At 36.9% G+C, this 23648-nt stretch overlaps 1 protein-coding gene across 1 annotated transcript; it reads left to right on the forward strand.

Moving 5' to 3' along the window:
- The first annotated feature begins 285 nt into the window (after positions 1-285).
- LOC131839054 (multiple C2 and transmembrane domain-containing protein 2-like) lies at positions 286-1178 on the forward strand. The gene has a single exon (XM_059186130.1). It carries the CDS (start codon positions 398-400, stop codon positions 1130-1132), a length of 735 nt encoding a protein of 244 aa, XP_059042113.1. The 5' UTR covers positions 286-397; the 3' UTR covers positions 1133-1178.
- The last annotated feature ends 22470 nt before the right edge of the window (positions 1179-23648 follow it).

Consider the following 23648-nt stretch of genomic DNA (forward strand, 5'->3'; position numbering starts at 1 on the left):
TATATGGGATTATAATACTTATACTAATAAATATATGAGATTATAATGCTAAAAGGCATAAAGAAGGGCATTAATGAATTGAGTAACTATTAAATGTTCCTTGGTAGGAAGATTAATGGTGTGAAAATGATAATACTCTTCTAAATTCATCTAAGATTTATTGATTCCAATGCAAATATATTATCATGATAAATAAATTAATTAATATTATACATAGAAGTAAAAGTGTATAAGATTAACACAATACAGATTGAAATATATTGACAAGAAAGGTAGGGGTCTAGCTTTATCAGTTATCAAAATAGTCTATAAAGCTATTAAGCTGTAAGTAACATTATAGTTCTGGTATAAAATAAATATATTAAAATAAGAGAAAACAATCTAATGATAAAATCACATGCATGGGGCGGCCGCAGCGTGTCCCTGCAGGAGCCGCTGTGGTTGTTTCCCACACAGAAGAGCTCTCTCATGGAGTGACTTCCTGGGTCTTCAGGCAGCCATGGAGGATAAACCATCTGTCTGGGGCTCTTTGAAACAGCGGACCAGGCCTTTTTTAATCAACCTGAGCAAGAGGAGGGTGAAAAATAACCAGAACAAGCCCCTAGACCTACGGGCAAGGCATTCCCTGGACCGCCGCCTCAGCCTCTCTGTCCTTGACCTCTTGGAGGCTGAGGCCTTGGCCCCAGGGGGCAGGCCTTACTCTGGGCCCCAGTCATCGTACACCTCGGTGCCCAGCAGCCTGTCAACGGCGGGGATCTTGCCCAAGAGCAGCAGTAGCTCCTTGAAACAGTCTGAGGAATTGGACTGGAGTCAGGAAGAAGCTGGCTACCTCCGTGTTGTGGAAACGGACTCTGAGGAGGCCTATGCCTCTCCCGCCGAGGACAGGAGGCCTTCCAGCAATGCCATCCTGGATCTGCTGCAAAAGACGCCGGCTGGAGACGAGGCCCTGGAAGACCCAGAAAGTGGCGATCTGAATGCTTCTTTGACATCCCAACAATTTGAAGAACAATCTATGTTTGGGGAAGCCAGTGATGGCTTGAGTAACCTGCCCAGTCCTTTTGCCTACCTCCTCACCATCCACCTGAAGGAAGGCCGGAACCTGGTCATCCGGGACCGCTGTGGGCAAAGTTAGAGGGTAACCGTGTCCTAGAAGCTGGCTGGCCTCCCCATCCCCCAATGCAACTTCGGTGCTCTGGTTGTCAGGCAACTGTTTACCTTAGAGGTAGAGCGCCCCCCAAGGTTCTGAGCCTTCAGTTGAGACCCAGAGAACACTGGCCTTTGGAAGCAGAGCTAGGGAGCTCTCCACAGCCATGGATGGCCTCCTGCCTGCCATAGATCCACTTTTCAGTTGGTCCTAGACCATCTGTGCACTCCTCCGCTGGTGATTTCTGAAAGCTGGAGACATGTTTCAGGTCTCCGTGGATTTCCCTGGGAGATCCTGGTATAAACTGTGATACTGGTTTTGTCAGTGATGAAACACATCTTGAGAAGGGTGAAGGTGTCAGGCGAAAGGTGTTTCGCCCACGCTGAAGTCTGTGGGAAAGGCAGTGAGAATATGGAACCGCTGACACAAGCTGATGATGCCCGAGGTCTGCCCGGGGCGGAGGCCAGTCTTCCCACCTTAAAAACCTCGTGCTTATCAGCAATAAATACAAACCACTGTAGGCTGTCTCTTCAGAATACTGTTGACTTTCTGAAAAAGTTACTGAAGGGCCAGCCTCCTAAATCGTCTCAAGAGACTGGTGACAGACCCATCTTCAAAGCCTCAGAGAAGAATGGAGAAGAGCTTTGGAAGAAAACCCTGGGTGATTTGAATGGAAACCCTCCTGATCTACAGAGTGCAGAACGGCTCGCCCAAGAAACTGCGAGATGGAAGCAGATACTCCAAGAAATGGAGCAGGAGAAAGAAAGGCTAGAACAGTCAAACGCAGGATTCCAACAGGCCCTGAACAAGAAAGTCAGCCAGTTAGTACCAGTGGGTGAAAACCTGCTGAAGACCTTCCCCGGGCCCACTCACCTTGGAGATCATTTGGGTCATGTCAACTGTGAGGTCAAGGAAAAGAGGGAAACAGAAAATGACGATGGCCCCATCCACGGGTCAGAGGGTGATCTGAAGGGTGTCTCTGATGATGCGGATTCCAATGTGTCCCTTCAAAGTGCTGAAGCGAAAAAGCAGGAACTAGCCAGACAATTGCAGGAAGGAAAGCAAATGAATAAGGAGCTTATGGGACAAATAACAGATCTTCAAGCCAAGGAGGCCTCTTTGCAGCATGAAAATTCACAGCTTGAAGAGGAGATTCGGCAGCTGAAACAGAAGCTTCAAACTCTGCCTAAATTATATTAAGAATGCATCAGCCCCGTTGAGAGAAAATGGTCTGAGGCAGAAGAGCAGTGCGCAGACATTAAGTGGAATCTTTCCTGCACACGTAGAAACATCAAGGCCATGTCTCAGACTTGAGACTTCTACAAGGAGATCGCTGAAGTCACCAGGAGAGAATTGGAGGAAAATACCTTGCACTATCAAAAGGGGATCCTCTTCCATGCAAAGAGAGCTCAGGAAAGCTGGATGGCAGCTGTACTGACCGAGAGAAGCCTCAAGGAGCTAAAGAAAGAAAGTGATCACAACAGGCAAATGTTCCAGCTTTTCCCAAGTGGCCCTTTTACTCCTGCTCCTCCACCAGCTGCCCACAGAGGCCGAGAAGTGTCAGAGAACCCCTGGATCATCAGCACCCCCAGGAAGGAGAAGAGCCAGGACTTGAGGGCCCAGGCAGCTGGGCCACACCACCAGGGACCCCTGCGGATTTGACTGAGCTCACCGCAGGCCGGTCCTGAACTCCCACAACCACAGTATAACATCTGCATGTGTTTTCTGTCTTTAAAGTTATTTGGACTTATCTCTTTTTAGTTTAGGTATTATTTAGATAGATAGTTAGATAGTTATTTAATTGATAGTACAATTGCTTTTATTCAAGTAGATTTAGCATTATAGTTTTCAGATAGTATTTTTCCATTAAAGTGTCATTTCCTGTAATTCTTACAGATTTATTATTTTCACCAGACCCTCTAGAACTAGAAAATATTAAGTTAAAGATTTAAGTTAAAGATCTCCAGTTACTTTAATAATTATCAAAATTTGGCATGGATACAAACATTTTAAATAATCAACATTTTTCTTTTTTTTTTAAGAACATTTTTCTATGGCATGAACATTTTTGTGTGCTGTTTTCATACACATAAGCTTGTATTATACATCTGCACAAGTAAATTAATATGTATCTGAATAAATTTTGATTTGAAAAACGAGGGAAAAGAAAACCCTAAACAACAATTCCCTATTCCAACTTCATAAAATTTTGATTAGACTAACCTTAAATTCATAAATTATCTTAGCAGAGCGTAAAGTACAATTTTTTCTCCTTTTGTTAACTTTTTAAAATTTTTTTCCTTTTGTTTAAAATATTGTTTGCTAAATGTTTAGACATTTCTCAATTTTATGTAGTGAAAATAAAAGTTTTTCAGTGATGGCAAGCAAACAGACCTCTCCCATGCGGTTTACAAGGCACTTTTAGTCAGTTTGGCGGTAACAGAGAGAGTAATAGAACAGTAAAGAAAGCTTCCAATTTTTAAAACAATTTTAAAGAGTGAAAGAAAGAAATGATGTTCACACAATTTGTATAATATGCAAAATATACCTAGCTCGTATATACACAAAAGGAGAATTGCCCAATGTATCAGATAGATGCTCTGCTCCTCGGAGCTGTGGAAGCAGAAAGCAAGGCAAAAAGCAGAGGGAGACTCCCAGATGCTAACAACAGGGGGAGCTGTTCCCACTCTTGGGCCTGCCTGGAGGGACGAGGGGGAAAGTGCTGCCATCAGGGCCCAGGGCAGGCAGATTTAGTTCCAGGCCACCACAATAATGCAAATGTCACCATAAAGCACATAATTCAGTAATTAATATTTTTTCTGGAAATCATTTTTTTTCACGTTTCCCAGTGCATATAAAAGGTGTTTATCCCACGACACTGCAGTCTTGTGAGTGTGCAATAGCATTATCTCTAAAAAAATAAAAATTAAGCCTTGTTTAAAAAAAAAATCAAATGCATGCTCATACCTGTGGCATATATATATTTAGTATATAACACAGTAGGCTCTTCAAAATGACAGATATTTAACAATAGGTTTGGGTTAATATATGGACAGTAAACCCTCCTGTACACATTTTTTTCCCTCATATACATTTGATGTATGAAATTATCAAGCTTATTTTGAAAAAAATAAGGATGAAGTATACATGCATACATACAAACAATACAGCTATATAAGTTCACACAAAGAAATCAGGAAGACATACGATGATTCATTAATATGGAAACAATTATTACTATGAAAGCAAGCAACAGCCTATTAATATGGAAGATGGAAATATTAAAGAGTAGATATGTAAACAATTTGAAAACAATCAGACCAATGTGTATAAAGCTATTTACAGTAATTGTCTTACTTCATTAAGTGGTATTGTAGGGAATCTGAAAGGGACTCATTTCTACTCCTTGCAGTGTATACAGTTTGTCACATTTTTTTCTAAAATAAAATAAATTCATGTATTACTTGTATAAAAGAGAAAATAATTCAAAAAGAAAAACTCTATATTCTAGAAATGAACAAGTTGTATATGGGTATGACAGGTATAGGGTAGTAAATATAAAAATAAGGTATAACTAGAATTCTGATAGGTACTCATCTAAGATATGTACTTTTTTAAAAAAATTTATTTTTTTTTCAGCATAACAGTATTCATTGTTTTTGCACCACACCCAGTGCTCCGTGCAATCCGTGTCCTCTCTAATACCCACCACCTGAGTACTTTTAAAGCCTGTTTTAAAATTATCACTAAGTATAGAAGACTATTTTATTCTGAGGACCAAGCTATGCTTTGTAGTAATTGCACTTACTATTTTGATCAGCATATCCTGTTGAAAACACCAACATAATTTAGGAATGGAATACTAACTTGTGAATGAAATAAAAAATGAATATGTGAAATATCCTAATAAACACAGCTTTTTCTTCTGTTTTACTTTAGTTAACTTTGGCTTAATAAGCGAGAGAGAAGAGAGAAGCAGTTGCACTAGCAGAAGTATTTCCCTGTGTCAAATAGCTAATCTTATCAGTGAATTACCAATCAGAAGGAAAATCTTCCAGGATACTTAGGCTTTAGTATATAAATGAACCACGCATGAATAAACATATGGCAGAAATGGAGGGACAACAAACAAGAATGTACTTGGTGGAAAATTTAGTTAAGTATGGCTTGCTTATTCAATTGATAAGATTTAGCTTAATTATTTGGCTTCTCACCTTAAACAAGAAAGAAAAGTTGTAGGTCTGTATTCAACTAACATCACATTAGTGACTAGCAGCATCCTTCACAAGAGAATATGTGTAAAATATGTAATAGTTCAGTTTAGGAAACAAATATGAAAGATTCAAGTTTAAGGGAATGGAAAGTTGATGATAATACTTTCTTCTTTATCCATTGAACTGGCATAGGAAACATACTCAACTTTAATACTCTAAGTGGTCTGATGAGGGAATGACCTGCGATATTTATTACATTAATTCCCACATGTCCGGAAATGCATTTAGGACTGAAGCTGGAATAATATGGTCCACAGAACATAAAGTCATGGCGATATGATAATGCACGTTACTAAGTTGAAGCCTCATGTCCAGCTAGTTTCATGTTTTTGTAACTGAACTGGAATCAAATTTGGGTAAGGTGAGCATGCAGGAAGATATTCTCTATAATTTGTGTGAAGTCTCCAAAATCTGTTAGAAGTAACCATAAGCCATTCGGACTAAAATACATTTAAGGTAGGAACATTCCATTCACTCATCATTATTATTATTATTTTTAATTCAAGTCATGCCATCTGCAATGCCAGATCCTTCAAAATAAAACAAAGCACATCAATGTGAAATAAGCCGGTGAAAAGTTTCATATTTGAAGATAGTTTGACATGGAACTGTGAAGAAAAATGATAACAATTTTGTAAACTTTTCATTTTAGTGAGTTTGAATTTTAGCATTTAAACAATTGATAGTCTCTGCAGATGGTTGAAAAGACAGCGGAGGGGCACCTGGGTGGCTCAGTTGGTTAAGCGGCTGCCTTCAGCTCAGGTCATGATTCCAGGGCCCTGGGATCAAGCTCCGCATTCCTTGCTCAGCAGAGAGCCTGCTTCTCTCTCTCCCTCTGACTGCTGCTCACTTTACTTGTACTATCTCTCTGTCAAATAAATAAATAAATAATCTTAAAAAAAAAAAAAAAAAAGAAGGAAAGAAAGGGTAGCAGAATTCAAGCTGTGCATGGGAGATGTTAACCCTAGGGGCATTTATTTTGAAGAAAATGGTGACAAGGAAGCACTAGAAGTAGAGATAAAAACAGTGTAGAGTATTATAATAGCTCAATACAAAAATAATGAAAATCTGAATAGGAAAAAGATTATGGTACTGTGAAGAAGGGAACAGGTACATGAAGCAATGTAGTGATAGAATAAATAGTACTTTGTGGCTGACTGGATGTGGGCTATGTCAAAGGTGTTTGCTTCAAATACAGCTTAAGTCATTATGTCCTGACTGTCTAGGTTTACTAACTGCTTAGAATGGCATCAATCAGGTGTAGAAACTTACAATTATCGAAGCACCAGTGGTTAACCCGTAAGTATGTGCCATAAGGAAAAGTTCATACTTTAAGATCAGCTACTTGCCAATGATAATTTATAATTCATTCCTCAGTTAATAATAAGAAATGAATGGATAAGTGGATTGAAGAAATGCTAGATTTCTATTTTATTTGCAACACTGTTTGAAAATGATCATAATCTTAAAATATAATTTCCTTTGCAAATTTTATGAATTTCAGTTCATTGTCTAGAAGGGATTCTGATGACAGAAGAAACCCTTAAGCAAAATGTCAGTACGTACTGCAAAATAATATAGCAAAGCAGAGGTATGTATTGGATCGCAATGGGAATCTTGGTATCACATATAAACTGTTTAAATCCCGATGTATATATGCAATTAATAAATACAACATCAAAGTTAGATGACCATGGCATAGTTGTCAGGAAAAAAAAAGTCTCAGATAACTCTTGAAATTAGGGAGCATAATTGAAAATAATAATGCAAAAATTATAATAGATTGAACAAACATGGTGACAAAGTTTTCCTCATGCATGCACTTTTTGTTTTTCAAGGGAATTGGTCTTTCTGTGAAGAAAATTGACATTTTATTTCTGCTGAAAAATAAAATCTTGGCAACAAGGAAATTGTTCTGAAGTACTGAGCTCCAGTCTTATCAAGGAAAGGGCAAAGAAGAATTGGAAGTGTATGGCATGATATTCATTTCCATATTTTCTTATATAGAAGATAGTTATAAATAGATTTTTTAATATGTTGTGTGCTTTCAAGCATGCTCAGCTCAACATATTATAAACAGAGATCTCAAACTGAAAATGTTAAAAAATGGACTTAAAATATTTGTGTGATTTAAAATTTTAAAATATTTAAATTTAAAATTTAAATATATTTGCATATATACTTTTATATATACTAATATAAAAATTTCAGATCTTAGTAAATAAATGGGGGGAACAGAAATCACATAAGGCATATAAACTAAAGGGAGTCTGGTCATTATTGCAACTAAAAAATAGCTAATGTTTATGGATTGCTTCTAATATTCCTAGTAATACTTGATTGATTGTGTATATTAAAGCAGGTACTGTCCCAATAATCCTATGATATATCATTACTGTTGTCATATTAATAAAGAAACTGAAGCCCAGTGAGGATGAGAAATGTTTCCAAGATTATGTAGCTAGTAAGAATTAGAAACAAAATTTAAACCATGATAATCTTACTCTAGAGATCATCATTAGCCAAATCATTACGCTATGTTAACCCCAGAACAAGTATTAAACCAAGTAGTTTAAACCAAGTAGTAAGAATTTTGCTTTTGTTGGAAATAGTCTCATCTGCTTCTACAAGCAGATTTACATTTTTCTCCCTTGGATGTATCTTTCAGAAAGGAACAAATAAGAAAAAGAACTCAAGAATCAAATATCATAATGGTTGTTCATGAACAATGACATATTTATACTAATTATTCCTTGGAATAATGAAAAAACTTAATAAAAGGGATTTTTCCCCTAGTAGACTCTAGCAAGCCTGAAGAATATAGACCTCTGTTATTTTTAGTTCTCTTCCAATACGTGGCTGTTGCTTTATATTGTTGCTTCTTTTGCACTGTATTCAGGTTCTGTTACTGTCTTTAATAAAAACTTCAGTCTACACCCGTGACGGTAAATCTGTGGCATATATGCTGAAGATTTCTACATGGTGCTCTTGGGAAGGCACGTCTATAATTAAAACACTCTTCCTTACTGAGGCTACACATTATGCTTTAAACTGGAGTTGTATATTACAAACATCAGTGAACTTCCTCAAGAAAAACATAAAAATGTATATAGAGAGTAGTGAGTTTGCTAAGGTAATGTCTCCTAAAGGTCTATTATCTCCAAATTCGCTTTTGTAAATCAGTTTACCTCTAACTTAGAGTAAAAGAGAGAATGTCTGTGAATATCCCAGAACTGACAGAAGACATTAAATTACATATCAACAAAGTCTTATGAACCCCAGAAAGGTGAACAAAGTAGGAATCATGTAAATTGCTGAAAATCAAAGACAGGAAAAGGTTGAAAAGCAGTCAGAGAAAAATAGAATTTACTTTCAAATGAGCAATTGGGGGCCAACTTTTAAAGGCAAAGATGGTGCAAGTGTGGCTCAGTTGGTTAAGCATCTGCATTCAGCTCAAGTCATGATCCCAGGGTCCCGGAATCAAGGCCAATGTTGGGCTCCCTTCTCAGCAAGAAATCTGCTTCTCTCTTTCTCTCTGCCCCTTCTCCACACTACTTCTCTCTTTCTCTCAAATAAATAATTTTTTTAAAAATAATAAATAACATGAAAGCCATATACTTATTGGAAGACAAGTGCCATGCTAAAATTCTATTTCCAGAGGAAATATCCTAAAAATATAAGAATCATATGGGTACACAATCATATTTCATAGATGAAATAAAGGTAATTAAAGACAGAGAAAGAAGAATTTATGACCTTGGGTCTGCACTAAGAATATAAACTATAATGTGTTCTTTATGTATAAGACAATTATTCCAAATGAAACCTCAAAGATTCAGCATAAAGGGCAATGAAATAGGTAAATGTGGGTATAATTTGAAACAGTGATTATATAAAACCATAATATTTAATGTCTATGGTTTAAAATTGTGTAAAAATAAAGTACATTGCAAGTTGAGGCAATGTACTGTGGCTCAGTCAGTTTAACATCGACTCTTGATTTTGGCTCAGGTCATGATCTCAGAGTCATGAGATTGAGCTCTGCCTCAGGCTCTTTTGCAGTATTTCCTCCCCTTGAGACATAACTGTTTTCTAAAGAGTAGTTTGTCTCTATGTGGAACTGGTAGCAATTGATTCTTCCAACAATTTCAATGGCTGAGATTTGAAGCATACTTATCTTAAATTCTATTTTCAATAGATCTTCTGAACCAGGATTATGTAGTCCCCATACATAATTCCTGTTATCATTTTATCACTGACTATCTTATTTAGGCTGAATGCCTCACCTTTGTTCCCTCAAAAGAAGATGCCTATCACCTCAAAGTTGCTGGACAGAATTTGCTCCACTCCCAAAAGGCCATTATTTTGGAAAAGAGTAGTTTATGTCCCATGATGGGGAAAAAAAAAAAAAATTATCTAGTAATTCAATAGGACAAACACCACAAATGACTCATGAAACAAGGCACAAGAAAACTAATGATAATACATGGAGTCACAGCCTTTGGTCAGACCAAAGAAAGATGAACTTGGGCTGAGCATAACTGAATGCACTATAGATTGCACAACAGGAAAGGACTTCTGATTTCCTTCAGATTCATATATTTATAGAGGGAATGAGAGCTAGATTTACCAAGTCATCTAGCAAGTTAAAAAGTTCTCTCTCCACAACCATAAAAATACTTACAATGTAAGGTAGAGAAAGATTTAAAAAAGTATTTTGGTCACAGACCAAAAAAAAAAAGAAATATATATATATATACATATATATATATATATATACACACACACACACATATACATACATACATACATCACAAAAAATTGGAGGAGTTGGAGTGATGTCAACAAAAAGGCAGACTAGGACATTCTAGGCCCTTGTTTCCCCCATAAAAAATATTGAAAGTGATGATTAAAGACTAGCTAAAATTACTGTATAAGTGCTCTAGGAAATAGTCAAAGACCTTCAGAATGTCCAATTAAAAAAAAAAAAAAAGCCACATTCAAAACAGTAGGACATTTTGTGGCATTTGTGCTTGCCATTGTTCCATAGTCTCCCTGATAGAGCATGGCCTAGGTCTGGTGGGAGTGGCAACCCGGATATTGAGCTCAGAATTTGAACCTCCTGGGTTTATCTTTTTCCTTCATCACTTTGGCCAGTGACATTAGGAGCAACCAGTCAACATCATTATAATCAACAGTTTCCCAAAGTGCTTGAAAGTATCATGTACAGAGTTACTCAGCACCTTGATTCTTGTAAGTCATTGCTTAGAAATATCCAATGCAGATATTTTGCATATCTCTATCACCTAGCCATGGACTCTCAGTGCTCTCCTTATTACTAAAAATACTATCCAGGCATCTTTAAACTGAATCAGTTTACAGAACCAAATCTAGTAACCCCAAAACCAATTCAGAAAAACTCATCCTTAAAATCCTGTTCCTCTAGAACCACACTTGCTACCAGAATCTGTATTAGTCAGTGTTCTCCAGAAAAACATAATAGGAAAGTTATATCACAAAGTAGGATAGAACCAGTAGGATGGGAGTTGGTTTACACAATCAGAGAACCTGAAACCTGCAAGCTGGAGAAGTGAGATCCATCTAAGATCTAGTCATGATCTTCCATCTACAAGCTGGAGACCCAGGGAGACAGTGGGTGTAGTTCTAACCCAAGTATGAAAACATAGACACAAGATGAGCCAATAATGTAAATCTCAGGCTAAGGCCAAAAGAAGACCAATGATCCATCTCAAACAGGCAGGCAGGGGAGGAAGGGTGAATCCTTTCTTTTTCCACCCTTTGTTCTAACCAGGACCTCATGAGACATGAGACAGGATGATAACCATCCATAATTTGGAAGGAAATCTACTTTACAGAGCTCACAGATTCATATGCTAAACTCATCCAGAAATTCACCTTCCCAGATATACCCAGAAATAATGTTTAATCTGGTACACAAGGCACATAAAATTCTAGCACATAAAATTAAACATCACAAACCCTCAAGAAATACTAGCAAACCAAATTCAGTGGTATATTAAAAAGAGTATACAACATTGTCCATGTAAGATTTATTCATGGAAAGCAAGAATGGGTCTACATATGAAAATCAATAAACATCATACATCAAAGTAACAGACTGAAGGGAGAAAAAAAAACCACAGGATCATCTCAATTTATGCAAAAAAAAAATCATTTGACAAAATTCTACATCCCTTCATGATGAAGTTGACAAACTAGAAATAGAAGGAAATACATGAAAATTCATATATGAAAAGCCCACAGCTAATAAACTCAAAGCTTTTCCTTTAAGACTCAAAACAAGAGAAAGATGCCCATTTTGCCACTTCTATTTACCATAGTATGGGGAAGTTCTAGCCCAAGCAATTGGGGAGAAAGAAGGAGAGGGGGAGAAGGCATTAAAAAAAAAAAAAAAAAAAAAGGTCACTGGAAAAAAAGATATAATAGATGGTATGATTTTATATAGAGAAAACCAAAGATCTTCCACCCCCTACACACACACAACACGCACACAAACTGTAAGAACTAATAAAGAAACTTAACAAATTGCATAATACAAACTCAAAACACAAAATTGGGATGTGTTTCTGTATACTAGCAATGAATAATCTGTAACAGAAATTAAGAAAGAAGTCATATTTACCAATAAAATAAAAAAGAATAAGATACTTAGGAATAAACATAAGCAAGGAGGTAAAAGATTTATATAGAGAGAATTATAAAACATCGCTGAAACAAATAATTGGAAAGGTATCTTGTTTATGTTTATGGATAAGAAAACTTAACACTTAACAACTCACTCTGAATTTATGGAGATTGTATTGAATCTGTGGCTTACTTTGCATGAGTGAGTTGTTTTTTGGTTTTTGTTTTTGGTAAAAAATAGAAAAAACTATCCTAAAACTTATATGAAATCTCAAGATGCCTTGCCCACTTTTAATTTGGAATATTTTTCTGCTACTGAGTTGTAGGAGTTCTTTATACATTTTGGATATTAACTCCTTGCCAGATTGTGGTTTGCAAATATTTTAGTGAGATTGATAAACCCCTGCCCAGACTTATCAAAAAGAAAAGAGAAAGGACCCAAATAAATAAAACTTTGAATGAAAGAGGAGAGATCACAACCAACACCGAAGAAATACAAACAATTATAAGAACATATTATAAGCAACAATATGCCAACAAATTGGGCAATCTAGAAGAAATAGATGCATTCCTAGAGACATATAAACTACCAAAACTGAAACAGGAAGAAATAGAAAACCTGAACACCTGAACAGACCATAACCAGCAAGGAAATTGAAGCAGTAATCAAAAAATCTCCCAACAAACAAGAATCCAGGGCTAGATGGCTTCCCAGGGGAATTCTACCAAATATATATATATATATATATATATATAAAGATTTTTTTATTTATTTGACAGGGAGAGAGCAATAGGGGGAGAGTGAATAGAAACAGGGGAAATGGGAGAGGGAGAAGCACGTTTCCCCCTGAGCCGGGACCCCTATGTGGGACTCCGGGGATCATGACCTGAGCCAAAGGCAGACAATGACAGAGCCACCCAGGTGCCCCCTACCAAACTTTTAAAGAAGAACTAATACCTATTCTTCTGAAAATGTTGGGAAGAAAACTTCCAAATTCATTGTATGAGGCCAGCATTACCTTGATCCCCAAACCAGAGAAGGACTCCTCCATAAAGGAGAATTACAGACCAATTATTTGGAATCAATCAACCTATCATTCTTCAGACATTATGTATTAGTTCAATACACTCAGTGAGTTCAATACAGTGTGTCCAACATGGATGGCTGACAAATCATACTGTACAGTAGAGAATACTTCCGGTTGCAGAGTCATTGCTGCTTGAAATATTTAATACCTACACAGGTCTTATGAGGATGAGGTGAAGGGAACAGAATTTCTGTTTTATGTTTTTTGTTAACTTTCTTTTATTTTTTCAGTGTTCCAAGATTCATTGTTTATGCACCACACGCAGGGCTCTGATTAAAAGAACAAGAAGCAACTGAAAAATACACTAGGAATCAAAGCAGTGCACCTGGCCAAGGAACAGAAGATAAAACTTAAGGAGAAGAGACCCAAAACTGAGGTGTGCAAGCCTGAATGTGGGTGGTCCTTATCACTTTATCGCCATTGTTTGTCTTATTATCATTCTGTTTAAGAGTGACCACAAGAAACAATGCTAAATTCAGAATGACAGCATTTACCCACTAAAAGAAGAGGATGGAAGAATAAAGAACCAAGCACAGTAAAACAACAGCTGTCGTCTGAGAACTGATTGGTTGTATGGGGGAGGGGGGACCACACACGTTGGAATGTTAGGTGCAGAGTCATTAATATGGTCTTAAATGCCTAAAACTTTCTTCTGGTGTAGATCTTGTTTAGCTTTACAGACCCAAGACACCTTACATTATTACCCTAAATACTCATTCTAAGAGTATTTTCTGATTTTGAAGCCGCTTCCTACTGACTTGTTTCAACATATAATGGATGAATAATCAGGGGTTGTAGCGAATGTGAATTAAAGGTGACATTTTTAAAAGTTAACTGATAAATTACTAGCCAAGCCTTATCTAGGTTAAGTAGGAAAGTTTGGGACAATGCAAAATGAGAGAAGATACCTCTGGCTTTCTCTTCATCTATGAACAAACCCAGGATAGGCTCTTCAATAGGAAACATAGAGATTATAAGAGGGGCTTTGAGTGATTTTTAATATGTTAAAATTTGGGGGCCAAAAAAACAAGCAGTGCTTTTGCCTTTGCTCACCTTTTATTAGCTTCCAGCACCATTCAGAGGGACCAGAATAAGACCATCTAAAACAGAAAGCAGAAAGTTATCACACCTCGGAACTCGACACAGCCTCGAGAAGAGAGCTTGAGGAGATGGGGATGATTCCTTCTAGGCTGACAGTCCAATTCACCGGCACAGAAATAGACTAAGACTCAGAGTGGAAGTTTAAACCCCAGGGAACCTGAGCATGATGGACAAGGTCTATACAGTAAGGATGCCAAAAGTTGGCTTTTACAAAACATGAAGACTGACACCCTCTTAATTTCCGAAGAGTTGAGAGCCAAAAAGACAGAGCAGCGGCAGCTCTTCTGAGTTCAGATGAAACCACAAAATCATTGAGTCAAGGAGGTCATTATAACCACCGTGAAACAGCCCCACGCCTCTGCCCAGCAGAGTTCAAAGTAAATGGCCTTTCCTGGGTGAAAGGCACTGCCACATCCCAGAGTCAAGACACCCACTCACCATGTATAAGTGATACATGTGGGACGAGACTTATTATTTGCTCTTTGTAGAAAATCAAGTGTGAAATGATTTTATCTATTTTCAAGTTTTTTCACTATTGCTTATCAATAAATAAAAGAATTTTTTTTTTTAATTTTCTATACTGGTTCCAAGCTCTCTCTTTAACTTTCTTGGAAGTGTTTTTTTTTTTTTTAAAGATTTTATTTATTCATTTGACACAGAGAGATCTCAAGTAAGCAGAGAGGCAGGCAGAGAGAGAGAGGGGGAAGCAGGCTCCCTGCTGAGCAGAGAGCCCGATGTGGAACTCGATCCCAGGACCCTGAGATCATGACCTGAGCCGAAGGCAGCGGCTTAACCCACTGAGCCACTCAGGCGCCCTCTTAGAAGTGTTTTGATGTTGTGATTAAGAGCACAACTTTGGTATCAGAGAAGGCAAACTATTAATTCCATTTGTGCATTCAAACCTGTATAATTTTGGTGCAGCTGACCTCACTAATTCAATATTTCCATATTGGTAAAAGGAGAAGAGAAAAAGAGTACCTTGATCAAAAGGTTCTTCTAGGTATTAATGAAATAACATGAACTATTGCTACTGTCCTTTGTTTAATTCAATACCTTTTTTTCCTTTTGCATAAGTTTTACTACATTTTTTTTTCTTTCTGGGAACATTTTATATAATAAGGCCTCAGGATTTGGCATCAAGAATTGCCTCAGTTGTCCAATATAAGAAATGTTACCAGTTCCAATTTCTCCCTCTTTATGCCCAATTTAGAACTTTCTCCACTGGTTTGGTGATATTAATAGTCTCATGCTTAAAGATGTGCTTACTTTATGGCAAGGATAATAGAGTATACATTCTCAGTCATGTATGTCTTAGTATATGTGAATTTATACCTGATAATTAGTGATGCAAATGGAATTCAAAATTAGTGTTTTCAAGTATGAAAGTGTTAAAAAGCTTTCTATTGTAACAATAATAACAATGTTCTATTAAAGTTCATGTTTCAAATAAATTTTTATCTTAAATAAAATATATTTAAATATCATAATTCATTTCAAAAATAAAACATATATAAAATAAAATCTTAAAATAGTTGATTACTGTCAGTAAAGTAAATGGAATGTATTTATTGTCATCAGAATTGTTCTCAACAGAATTTTGACCTCTGTGCTCCTAAAAACAAGAATCTTACAGCATTTCTTAAAAGAGTGCCCTCTACTGTCTGTAAAGCTTTTCTTCCTAGCTCTTGACACTCATTATTCAGACTTTGTGCTAATGATTACTAGATCTGTGAAAATTTTGTCAAAGTTGTCTGTAAAAATTTCATAGAAAAAAATAGAGGTTTTATATTCCATTCTTGAATGGTGCTTAAGCAGTCTGTTGACAAAAATATACAGGACAATCAATGTATATAACTTATTTGAAGTAAGGGCACTATCACTAGCAATGATGAAGGTCAAGTTATGTGCACAAAATTACAAAGAGAGAACACATTTCTTCTGACCCACAGTGATTATAAGACTCCAGATATTTTAAGAGGTATCCTGATTTCACTCAGGAAACAAACTGAGGGTTGCTGCAGTGGAGGGGGTGGGAGGGATGGGGTGGCCGGGTGATGGACATTGGGGAGGGTGTGTGCTATGGTGAGCACTGTGAATTGTGTAAGACTGATGAATCGCAGACCCGTACCCCTGAAACAAATAATACATTATATGTTAATAAAAAGGAAAAAAATGAGGTATCCCAATTTCAGAGAAAAACTACATATCTTAGGCTTACTGAAATAGAAATGAAGTTGAAATGGGAGGAAAATATGAAAATGAAGCAAAATATAAAAATAAACATGATAAATTTTAAAGAAGCAAAATACAATGTTAAGTCTACCATGTATAAATCTATTAAATTATCTAATAAAATTATATAAAAATTGTGTTTTTGATGACAATTTTGAAAAATAGAATAAACATTTTAGTTTTTGAATTAATTGAGCTATGAAATAGGACAAAATGAAGTTTGCAAACTGACTCAGATAAGTTTTTAAAAAAATATTAGCTGACTAAATGGCATTTCAATAAATTGTTTGATGGCTTAAATGACATTAGAAATATTAAAATATCAGTATGATAAGAGCTAAACAAATTTCAAATACAGTTGCTATTAGCTCAGCAGAAATATGTAGAAAATTATTATGGAAAATATAAACAGCTGATGATTCTCAATTTAATAGACTGTTGAAGACAGACTTCAATCCAATTCCTTATTTCAATTCAGCCTCACACATGTGAAATACAGCTAAAAGCAATTTAAAAAAATAAAAAAAGAAGGAAAAGAAAAAATAAAAACTCATATCAACATTTTCTTTAAGAGAAATTGTACATTCTAGGGACGCCTGGGTGACTCAGTGGGTTAAAGCCTCTGTCTTTACTCAGGTCATGATCTCAGGGTCCGGGGATCCAGCCCTGCATCGGTGTCTCTACTCAGCAGGGAGCCTGATTCCTCCTCTCTCTCTGCCTGCCTCTCTGCCTACTTGTGATCTCTGTCTGTCAAATAAATAAATAAAATCTTTTAAAAAAATCGTACATTCTATAAATGATTTGGTAAATGTAATGTTCTTTCCTTATTTCATTTATAACATATAATTGAAGAATAAAAGGGAAGATAAATTTTTAATTTATCTACTGAATGATATGGTATGCCAATATCCATTTCTATACCAGCTGATAAGTATTTGAATACGACCCCTTCCATATTGCAGGTAGACTATAGAAGAAAGGTCCAATGAATTCCCAAAATATAGAGCAGCCTTAGTATTGCAGCTACTGTATGAAATCTGAACATTAAAGAAATAGCAGGGGTAACTGATCTAGTAGTCAACCAGGATGACTACGCATAATACCCAAAGTTTTGTTCTATGAATGAATCAACTATATTTAAAAAGCCAAGGACAGAGTATACAGAATATAGGTCATTTCTAAGTTTTCTTTTCTGTTTTTCTATACCTTTACCTTTAAAGAGAATATATTCATATTAAATTCACAAACTGTAGTCTTTATTAAACACCAGCAAATATACTTTGGGGATATCCAAAGTCCATAGGGCAAATTCAAATTAGGAGATGGCATGGAAGGCTTTTTTCGACAAGCCACAGATTGTTTCCTACATTATTTTTGAAGCAGTCAGGGAGCAGTTTAAGCTGGTGACATAAGAAGATCCTGAGCTCAGCTCCTCCCATGGACCCACTAGATCTACAGCTACATATGGAGCAATCCCTTCTGAAAAAGAACCCAAAATTAGCTGATGGCCTGTCTTCCAATCAGCCTGAAACTAGGTGCTAACTGAAATCCCTCCCTTGGAACACTGACAGGTCTTCCCACATCCTCAACAACAGGGATCAATCAAGACTAAATCAATAAAATGAAGCTGAAATGGGGGCGTGGCGGAGACTAAATCAAGCTGCTTAGACAATCACAAAGGTTGGAGAGCCGATCAAGAGCTAGGGCAAGGTTGAATAGGAAGATTTACCTCCTCCACAAAACCACTCTTTTGAGACCAGAAGGGTAGTTGTTTCACCTAACAGATGAAAACAAATACAGAATCACATCAAATGAGGAAATAAGAGTATGTCCCAAATAAAAGAACAAATAAAACTTCAGAAAAGAACTTAATGGAACAGAGGTAAGTAATCTAAGTGATAAATGATAGACTTCAAGGTTATGGTCAAAAAGATGCCCACCAAACTTGGAAAAGAATGGATGAGCACTGGAGAATTTCTGCAAAGAGATTAAAGAGGGCATGTAATATGTAATATGTAATATGGTGTAATATGGTGGGCACTGGGTGATATACTCAACTAATGAATCACTGAACATTATATAAAAAACTAATGATGTACTCTACCTTAACTAATTGAATTTAAGTTAAAAAAATACAAATGTGTACTCTATGGTGACTAACATGACATAACATAATATAACATCACCTAACATAACATAACAAAACAAAACAAAAAAATAAAATAAAATAAAGAAGATGAAACCGTAAGAGAAGGAGCCAAACCATAAGAGACTCTTTATCTCAAGAAACAAACTGAGGGTTGCTGGAGGGGAGGGGGTGGGAGGAATGGGGTGGCTGGGTGATGGACATTGGGGAGGGTGTGCCATGGGGAGCGCTGGGACTTGTGTAAGACTGATGAATCACAGACCTGCAGCTGAAACAAATAATACATTATATGTTAATTTAAAAATTTTAAAAATAAAATAAAATATAAATTTTAAGAAGTAAAATGCAAGGAGATAAATATAAGAAAGTACCAAACAGAAGTCACTGAGTTAAAGAATACAATAACTGAACTGCAAAACTACGCTAGCAGGTTCCAACAGCAGGCTGGATGAAGTAGTCAGGGTGAGGCAAGAGGGATGATTTGAACACCCTAATGACTGTATGTCGTGCCCACCTCATCTATGTCGTTTTACTACAACGCATTATGACTGGTGTGTGTTTATTACTTTTTCTGCTGGATGGAGCTCTTAAAAAAGAGATACCATATGTTGCCATAATTTTACCCTCTTGGTAATTTTATGTTTACTGGAACATTGTAAATATAAAATTCATCTATAATGAATGGAAAATTCCTTACCGTATCTTCAATTCAGACTATAGTGACAGCTTTGCACTTAGATCTTTCCAGTAGAGTTTTCTCCTTACAAGCCTGTAGACACACACACAGAGAATTGAAAGAGGGAGCAATGTACAATTGAGACAAAAAAAAAAAAAAAAAAAAAAAGTTAACGTCAAATAAATTCTAAGAAAATCACAAATTTGGCCCACTCAACAGCAATAAGATAATAAGGTGAAATGTATTATGTCAAAAAAGCCTCACAAAATTCTATGTAAAGAAAGGGAGAGTTGATTATTTTTCAAGTAAGTATATACTCCTTAAAGGACAGAACACATGGGAAGAAAGAAACTGGGAAATAAGTCATGCAATGAAAACGTGTCGACACGCCTAAAACTACTTTGGTTATGGGCAAAGTTTCATTATATGCCCAAATTTATATTTTGGCTCAATGAGAACAGGTAGATAGCACATGGACAAGTATATGAAGAGCAACTAATGATTAAATAATCAATATACATGTAATATGTATATGCTTGTATATACAGCCAAATGTAACCAGAAAGCTCCAAAATTGCTGGGATAATTGAGGCAAAAAGAAACTGGATTTTAATGTAATTATGCATATTGTCTTTCTGTGTACTTATCAACCTGGGAGTGCAACAAACACATGAACTTACAATTTACTAACACATGAACTTAAAATTTACTAACTTACTAGCTTAGTGAAGTTGAGCATGTTAATGTTTAACTCTCAGTGTCTTCATATGTAAAATACAGAGAGCGAAAGTAATCTACCTCACTGTATCATAACAAAAATCATCAGAACTGATGCAGGCAAAAGCTCAATACAAAGCCAGGCACACAGGGAACATCAATCAGCGTTAACTATCACTGGAGCTTATATTTAAATTAAATCAATTTGATTAAAACGTCCCTGAAAGAGCATAGGCTCCTTCAATGTAATTGACTTTCTTGGTAATCTGTCCTTTTCCATCATCTTTATTTGTGGCTTTGTTTCTGGTCTCTGGTGCTTGAGACCCCATAAACTGACTGATAGTGGTAAGTAAATGGGTGATTTGCTGAGCCTGAGGGGTAGGTACTAATTGAATAATTAAGTTCTAGTTTTTAGTCCTGAAGTTGTTCCCTAATCTTTCTTCAGGCATTTGCATGTTTTTTTGTTTTGTTTAGTTTTTTACTTAACACTCAAGTTTTAACAGCAAAATCATAGACCACAAAGTTTTATGAAACAGATTTTCCCTTAAATCTCCCTGCTTGGGGAGTTCAGAACCATTTCCCTGATGCTTAGTCAAGTGTTGGAGCTTCTGGCCACAGAGTAGTAACTTAGTTGCCACAATTGTTTGTCTCCCTCAGTGTGAGAAAACTGAAGCCCACCAACAGCTCAGCCAGAGCAGTGGTTTTCTGCAAGATACCACAGCGGCAGGGGAGCGCTTTGCCGTTCTTGCCTGAGGTATTGACACCTTATTTTAGCTGCACATACTTACAGTAAGTGATTAGTGAATCACATGTTTATTGAAATCAGCACGGATACACTGTATTTTGAAATCATGTTCTTCTCAGGTCTGGTTTATAAACCCTCTTCTGATGAGAATTCCTAACAGAGCAACGTTGCCCGAGATAGCATCCAGAAGGGCACATCTCTTCTCCTGGGGGGATGTCTCGCTCTGTGACATTGTCACTCAACAGTGTCAAGCACTGATAAGGAAAATAGCCTCACCCAGATCTCACACATTGTTCCACATCCTTCATTTGATTTTGAGTAAATGATTCTTTATCCACCAGAGAGTGGACTGGATAACATTTGGCTGGTTTGTGAGAAGAGGGATTGAATGTGTTTTCTTGTTTCTGTCCAAAGATGAGGTCGAGGCAAATGAAAATTACTTTCTGTAATGTGTTTTAGTTCATATTTATGGATGATTTTGTTAATGTCACCATAAAACAAAACTGTAAACTTATTCTACACTAGTAAAAGAAAATCAGCACAGCACTGACATTCCAAATGCAGCTGCAAATACAACGGAGGACCCTCTAGAGGAGATATCAAAATGGGGAGTTGAACAAGGAATTAAAGTCATCACTTTTCTCCCATTTTCTCATTGCTTCCATTTGACTAGAGGTTGTGAGGTGGTCACCATTCCAGACTCTAGGTCTCTGCCCCTCCCCCACCCATCACCTCCCTCACACTCTCTCTCAAAAAGAAAAAGAAAAAAAATTAAATTCTTTTCCACAACAGAAGGTTAAAGAATACAGAAACACATTTCTCTCCATTGGTCACTGGGTACAGAGAACATGTTTGAGGGGTGCTCTGCTAAATGGTGTAGCACACAACACAATCATGACAGGCGTCTGAGCAACAAGAGTGAGGGGAAAAAACACTCAGAAAGTAGAAACAAGCATCCTAGAACACCTTGAAGCTTCACCCTTGGTAATTTTCTTCTAGAGCAAATTAGTGTTGAAGCTCAGCAAAGAAATTCAGCCTTAGGCAGAAGGTGTTAAGAAAGAAAAGATGGAGCAGTAAGACCCAATTAAAAGTGGAAAACAGGGTGTGGTTAAAAAACAAACAAACAAACAAACAAACAATGAATACTGTTATGCTGAAAATAAATAAAAAATAAATTTTTTTAAAAAGTGGAAAACAGGGGCACCTGGGTGGTTCAGGGGGTTGGTCCTCTGCCTTTGCCTCAGGTCATGATCTCAGGGTCCTGGGATTGAGCCCTGCCCCAGGCTCTCTGCTTGGAAGGGAGCTTGCTTCCCTTCCTTTCTCTCTGCCTCACTGCCTACTTGTGATCTCTGTCTATCAAGTAAATAAATAAAACCTTTTTTTTAAAAAAGGAGAATACATAATATTAAAAATGATATTGATTGCATATTTTCCAAGTGGCAAACACTCTTTATGTAGTAAAATACTTAACCCCCACAAATACTCTATGAAGCAGATGCCCTAGTTATCCCCATTTGTCAGACGGAACACACCGAAATGCTGAGAGGATGTATATTTTGCCCAAAGTTTTACAGCTAGTAAATGGAGGAGCTGGGATTTGAACACAAGCAGCCTGGCTTTGGAACCTGCATACATAACGTCAACCATACCGGCTTTGGCCTCCATAGAAGAGGTTGGACCAGCTGGCAGACCCCTCAGTACCTAAACACTCCTTTCTGACTGTATATTTCCCATTCCAGAGCCTTGGATCAGGGTGTCTAATGGCATGTCCAGAGCTGATCAGAGCCTCCATGGTCACTTCCCAGGGTAGATAAATGGCGCACAAGAAACACCGGCGGTGGATTGCTTCCATGACTATATGATCTCACAGTGTTCATGGAAGCAAATTAATTCACTTAAAATTGACAAAATTAAACTAAAAGCTTTATTACAGAAATTGCATCACAGTAATGGAGAAGAACAGGGAGATGGTGGATCAGTTAGCACCATCGGAACCCATGATGGCACTGCCAAATGGACGAGAAATGGGGGAGCTGAATGGTATCACCCCCAGAGACCAGGTCATGCCCTTAGGGTCTTTTGCCTGGACAGAGAAAGGAATTCTCCAGTTATCTCCATAGTACCCCAGGGCTCTTAGAACTCACATGCCTAGACATTGGTTATTTAAGTGCCTGTGTTTAAGACCAAGCTTGCTTGCTATATAACAGATGTTCTTTGAGTGTGTTAGCTGTCCTGTATTCCCCTGCCTATCCTTGGCCATTGGCCCAGAAGAAGCCTATTTTAGGCACATGCTACTAAATAAATATTTTTGGATATTGTTCAATTATGCTAAAAGTGACAAGCTACAGCAAAAACTACAGGAATAAAATAACAGAAAATCTTTGGCAGCGACTCATCTGCCTAGTCAGGCATTCCAGAGTTCCTGTGCTTCCTGAACAATTTAACAACAGTGAGAGAGTGCCCAAGACTCACTTTCGAAGTTCTGAACGCCTGAACAGGGAGATGAACTGTAAAATTCTCAGGCCCAGAGACCACGAATGTGAATTTCAAACCACTCATTGTTACCCTTTGTCAGATGTAAAGATAGGGAAAGGTTACTATAATCATATGTTAAGGTTGGAAAATCCCCCTAATTTTGACCCCGAAAGGACTGGCTCTGTCTCATTTCAATAAATTTCAACTCATCACTAACATTTGTTAAACTAATGTACGCTAGATTATTTTGGTTCTCGGCTATAGTGTATCTGGTTCTGTGTTATGTATTCTATATAGATAAATCATTAGGTCAATTAATTATTCCCCTTTTTCATATATTCATCTTACTTAAAAGACATATTTACTAAATTTCTTTCTCATTGA

The sequence above is a fragment of the Mustela lutreola genome, chromosome 8, assembly GCF_030435805.1.
Source record: "Mustela lutreola isolate mMusLut2 chromosome 8, mMusLut2.pri, whole genome shotgun sequence".
In the NCBI taxonomy this organism is placed as follows: Eukaryota; Metazoa; Chordata; class Mammalia; order Carnivora; family Mustelidae; genus Mustela; species Mustela lutreola.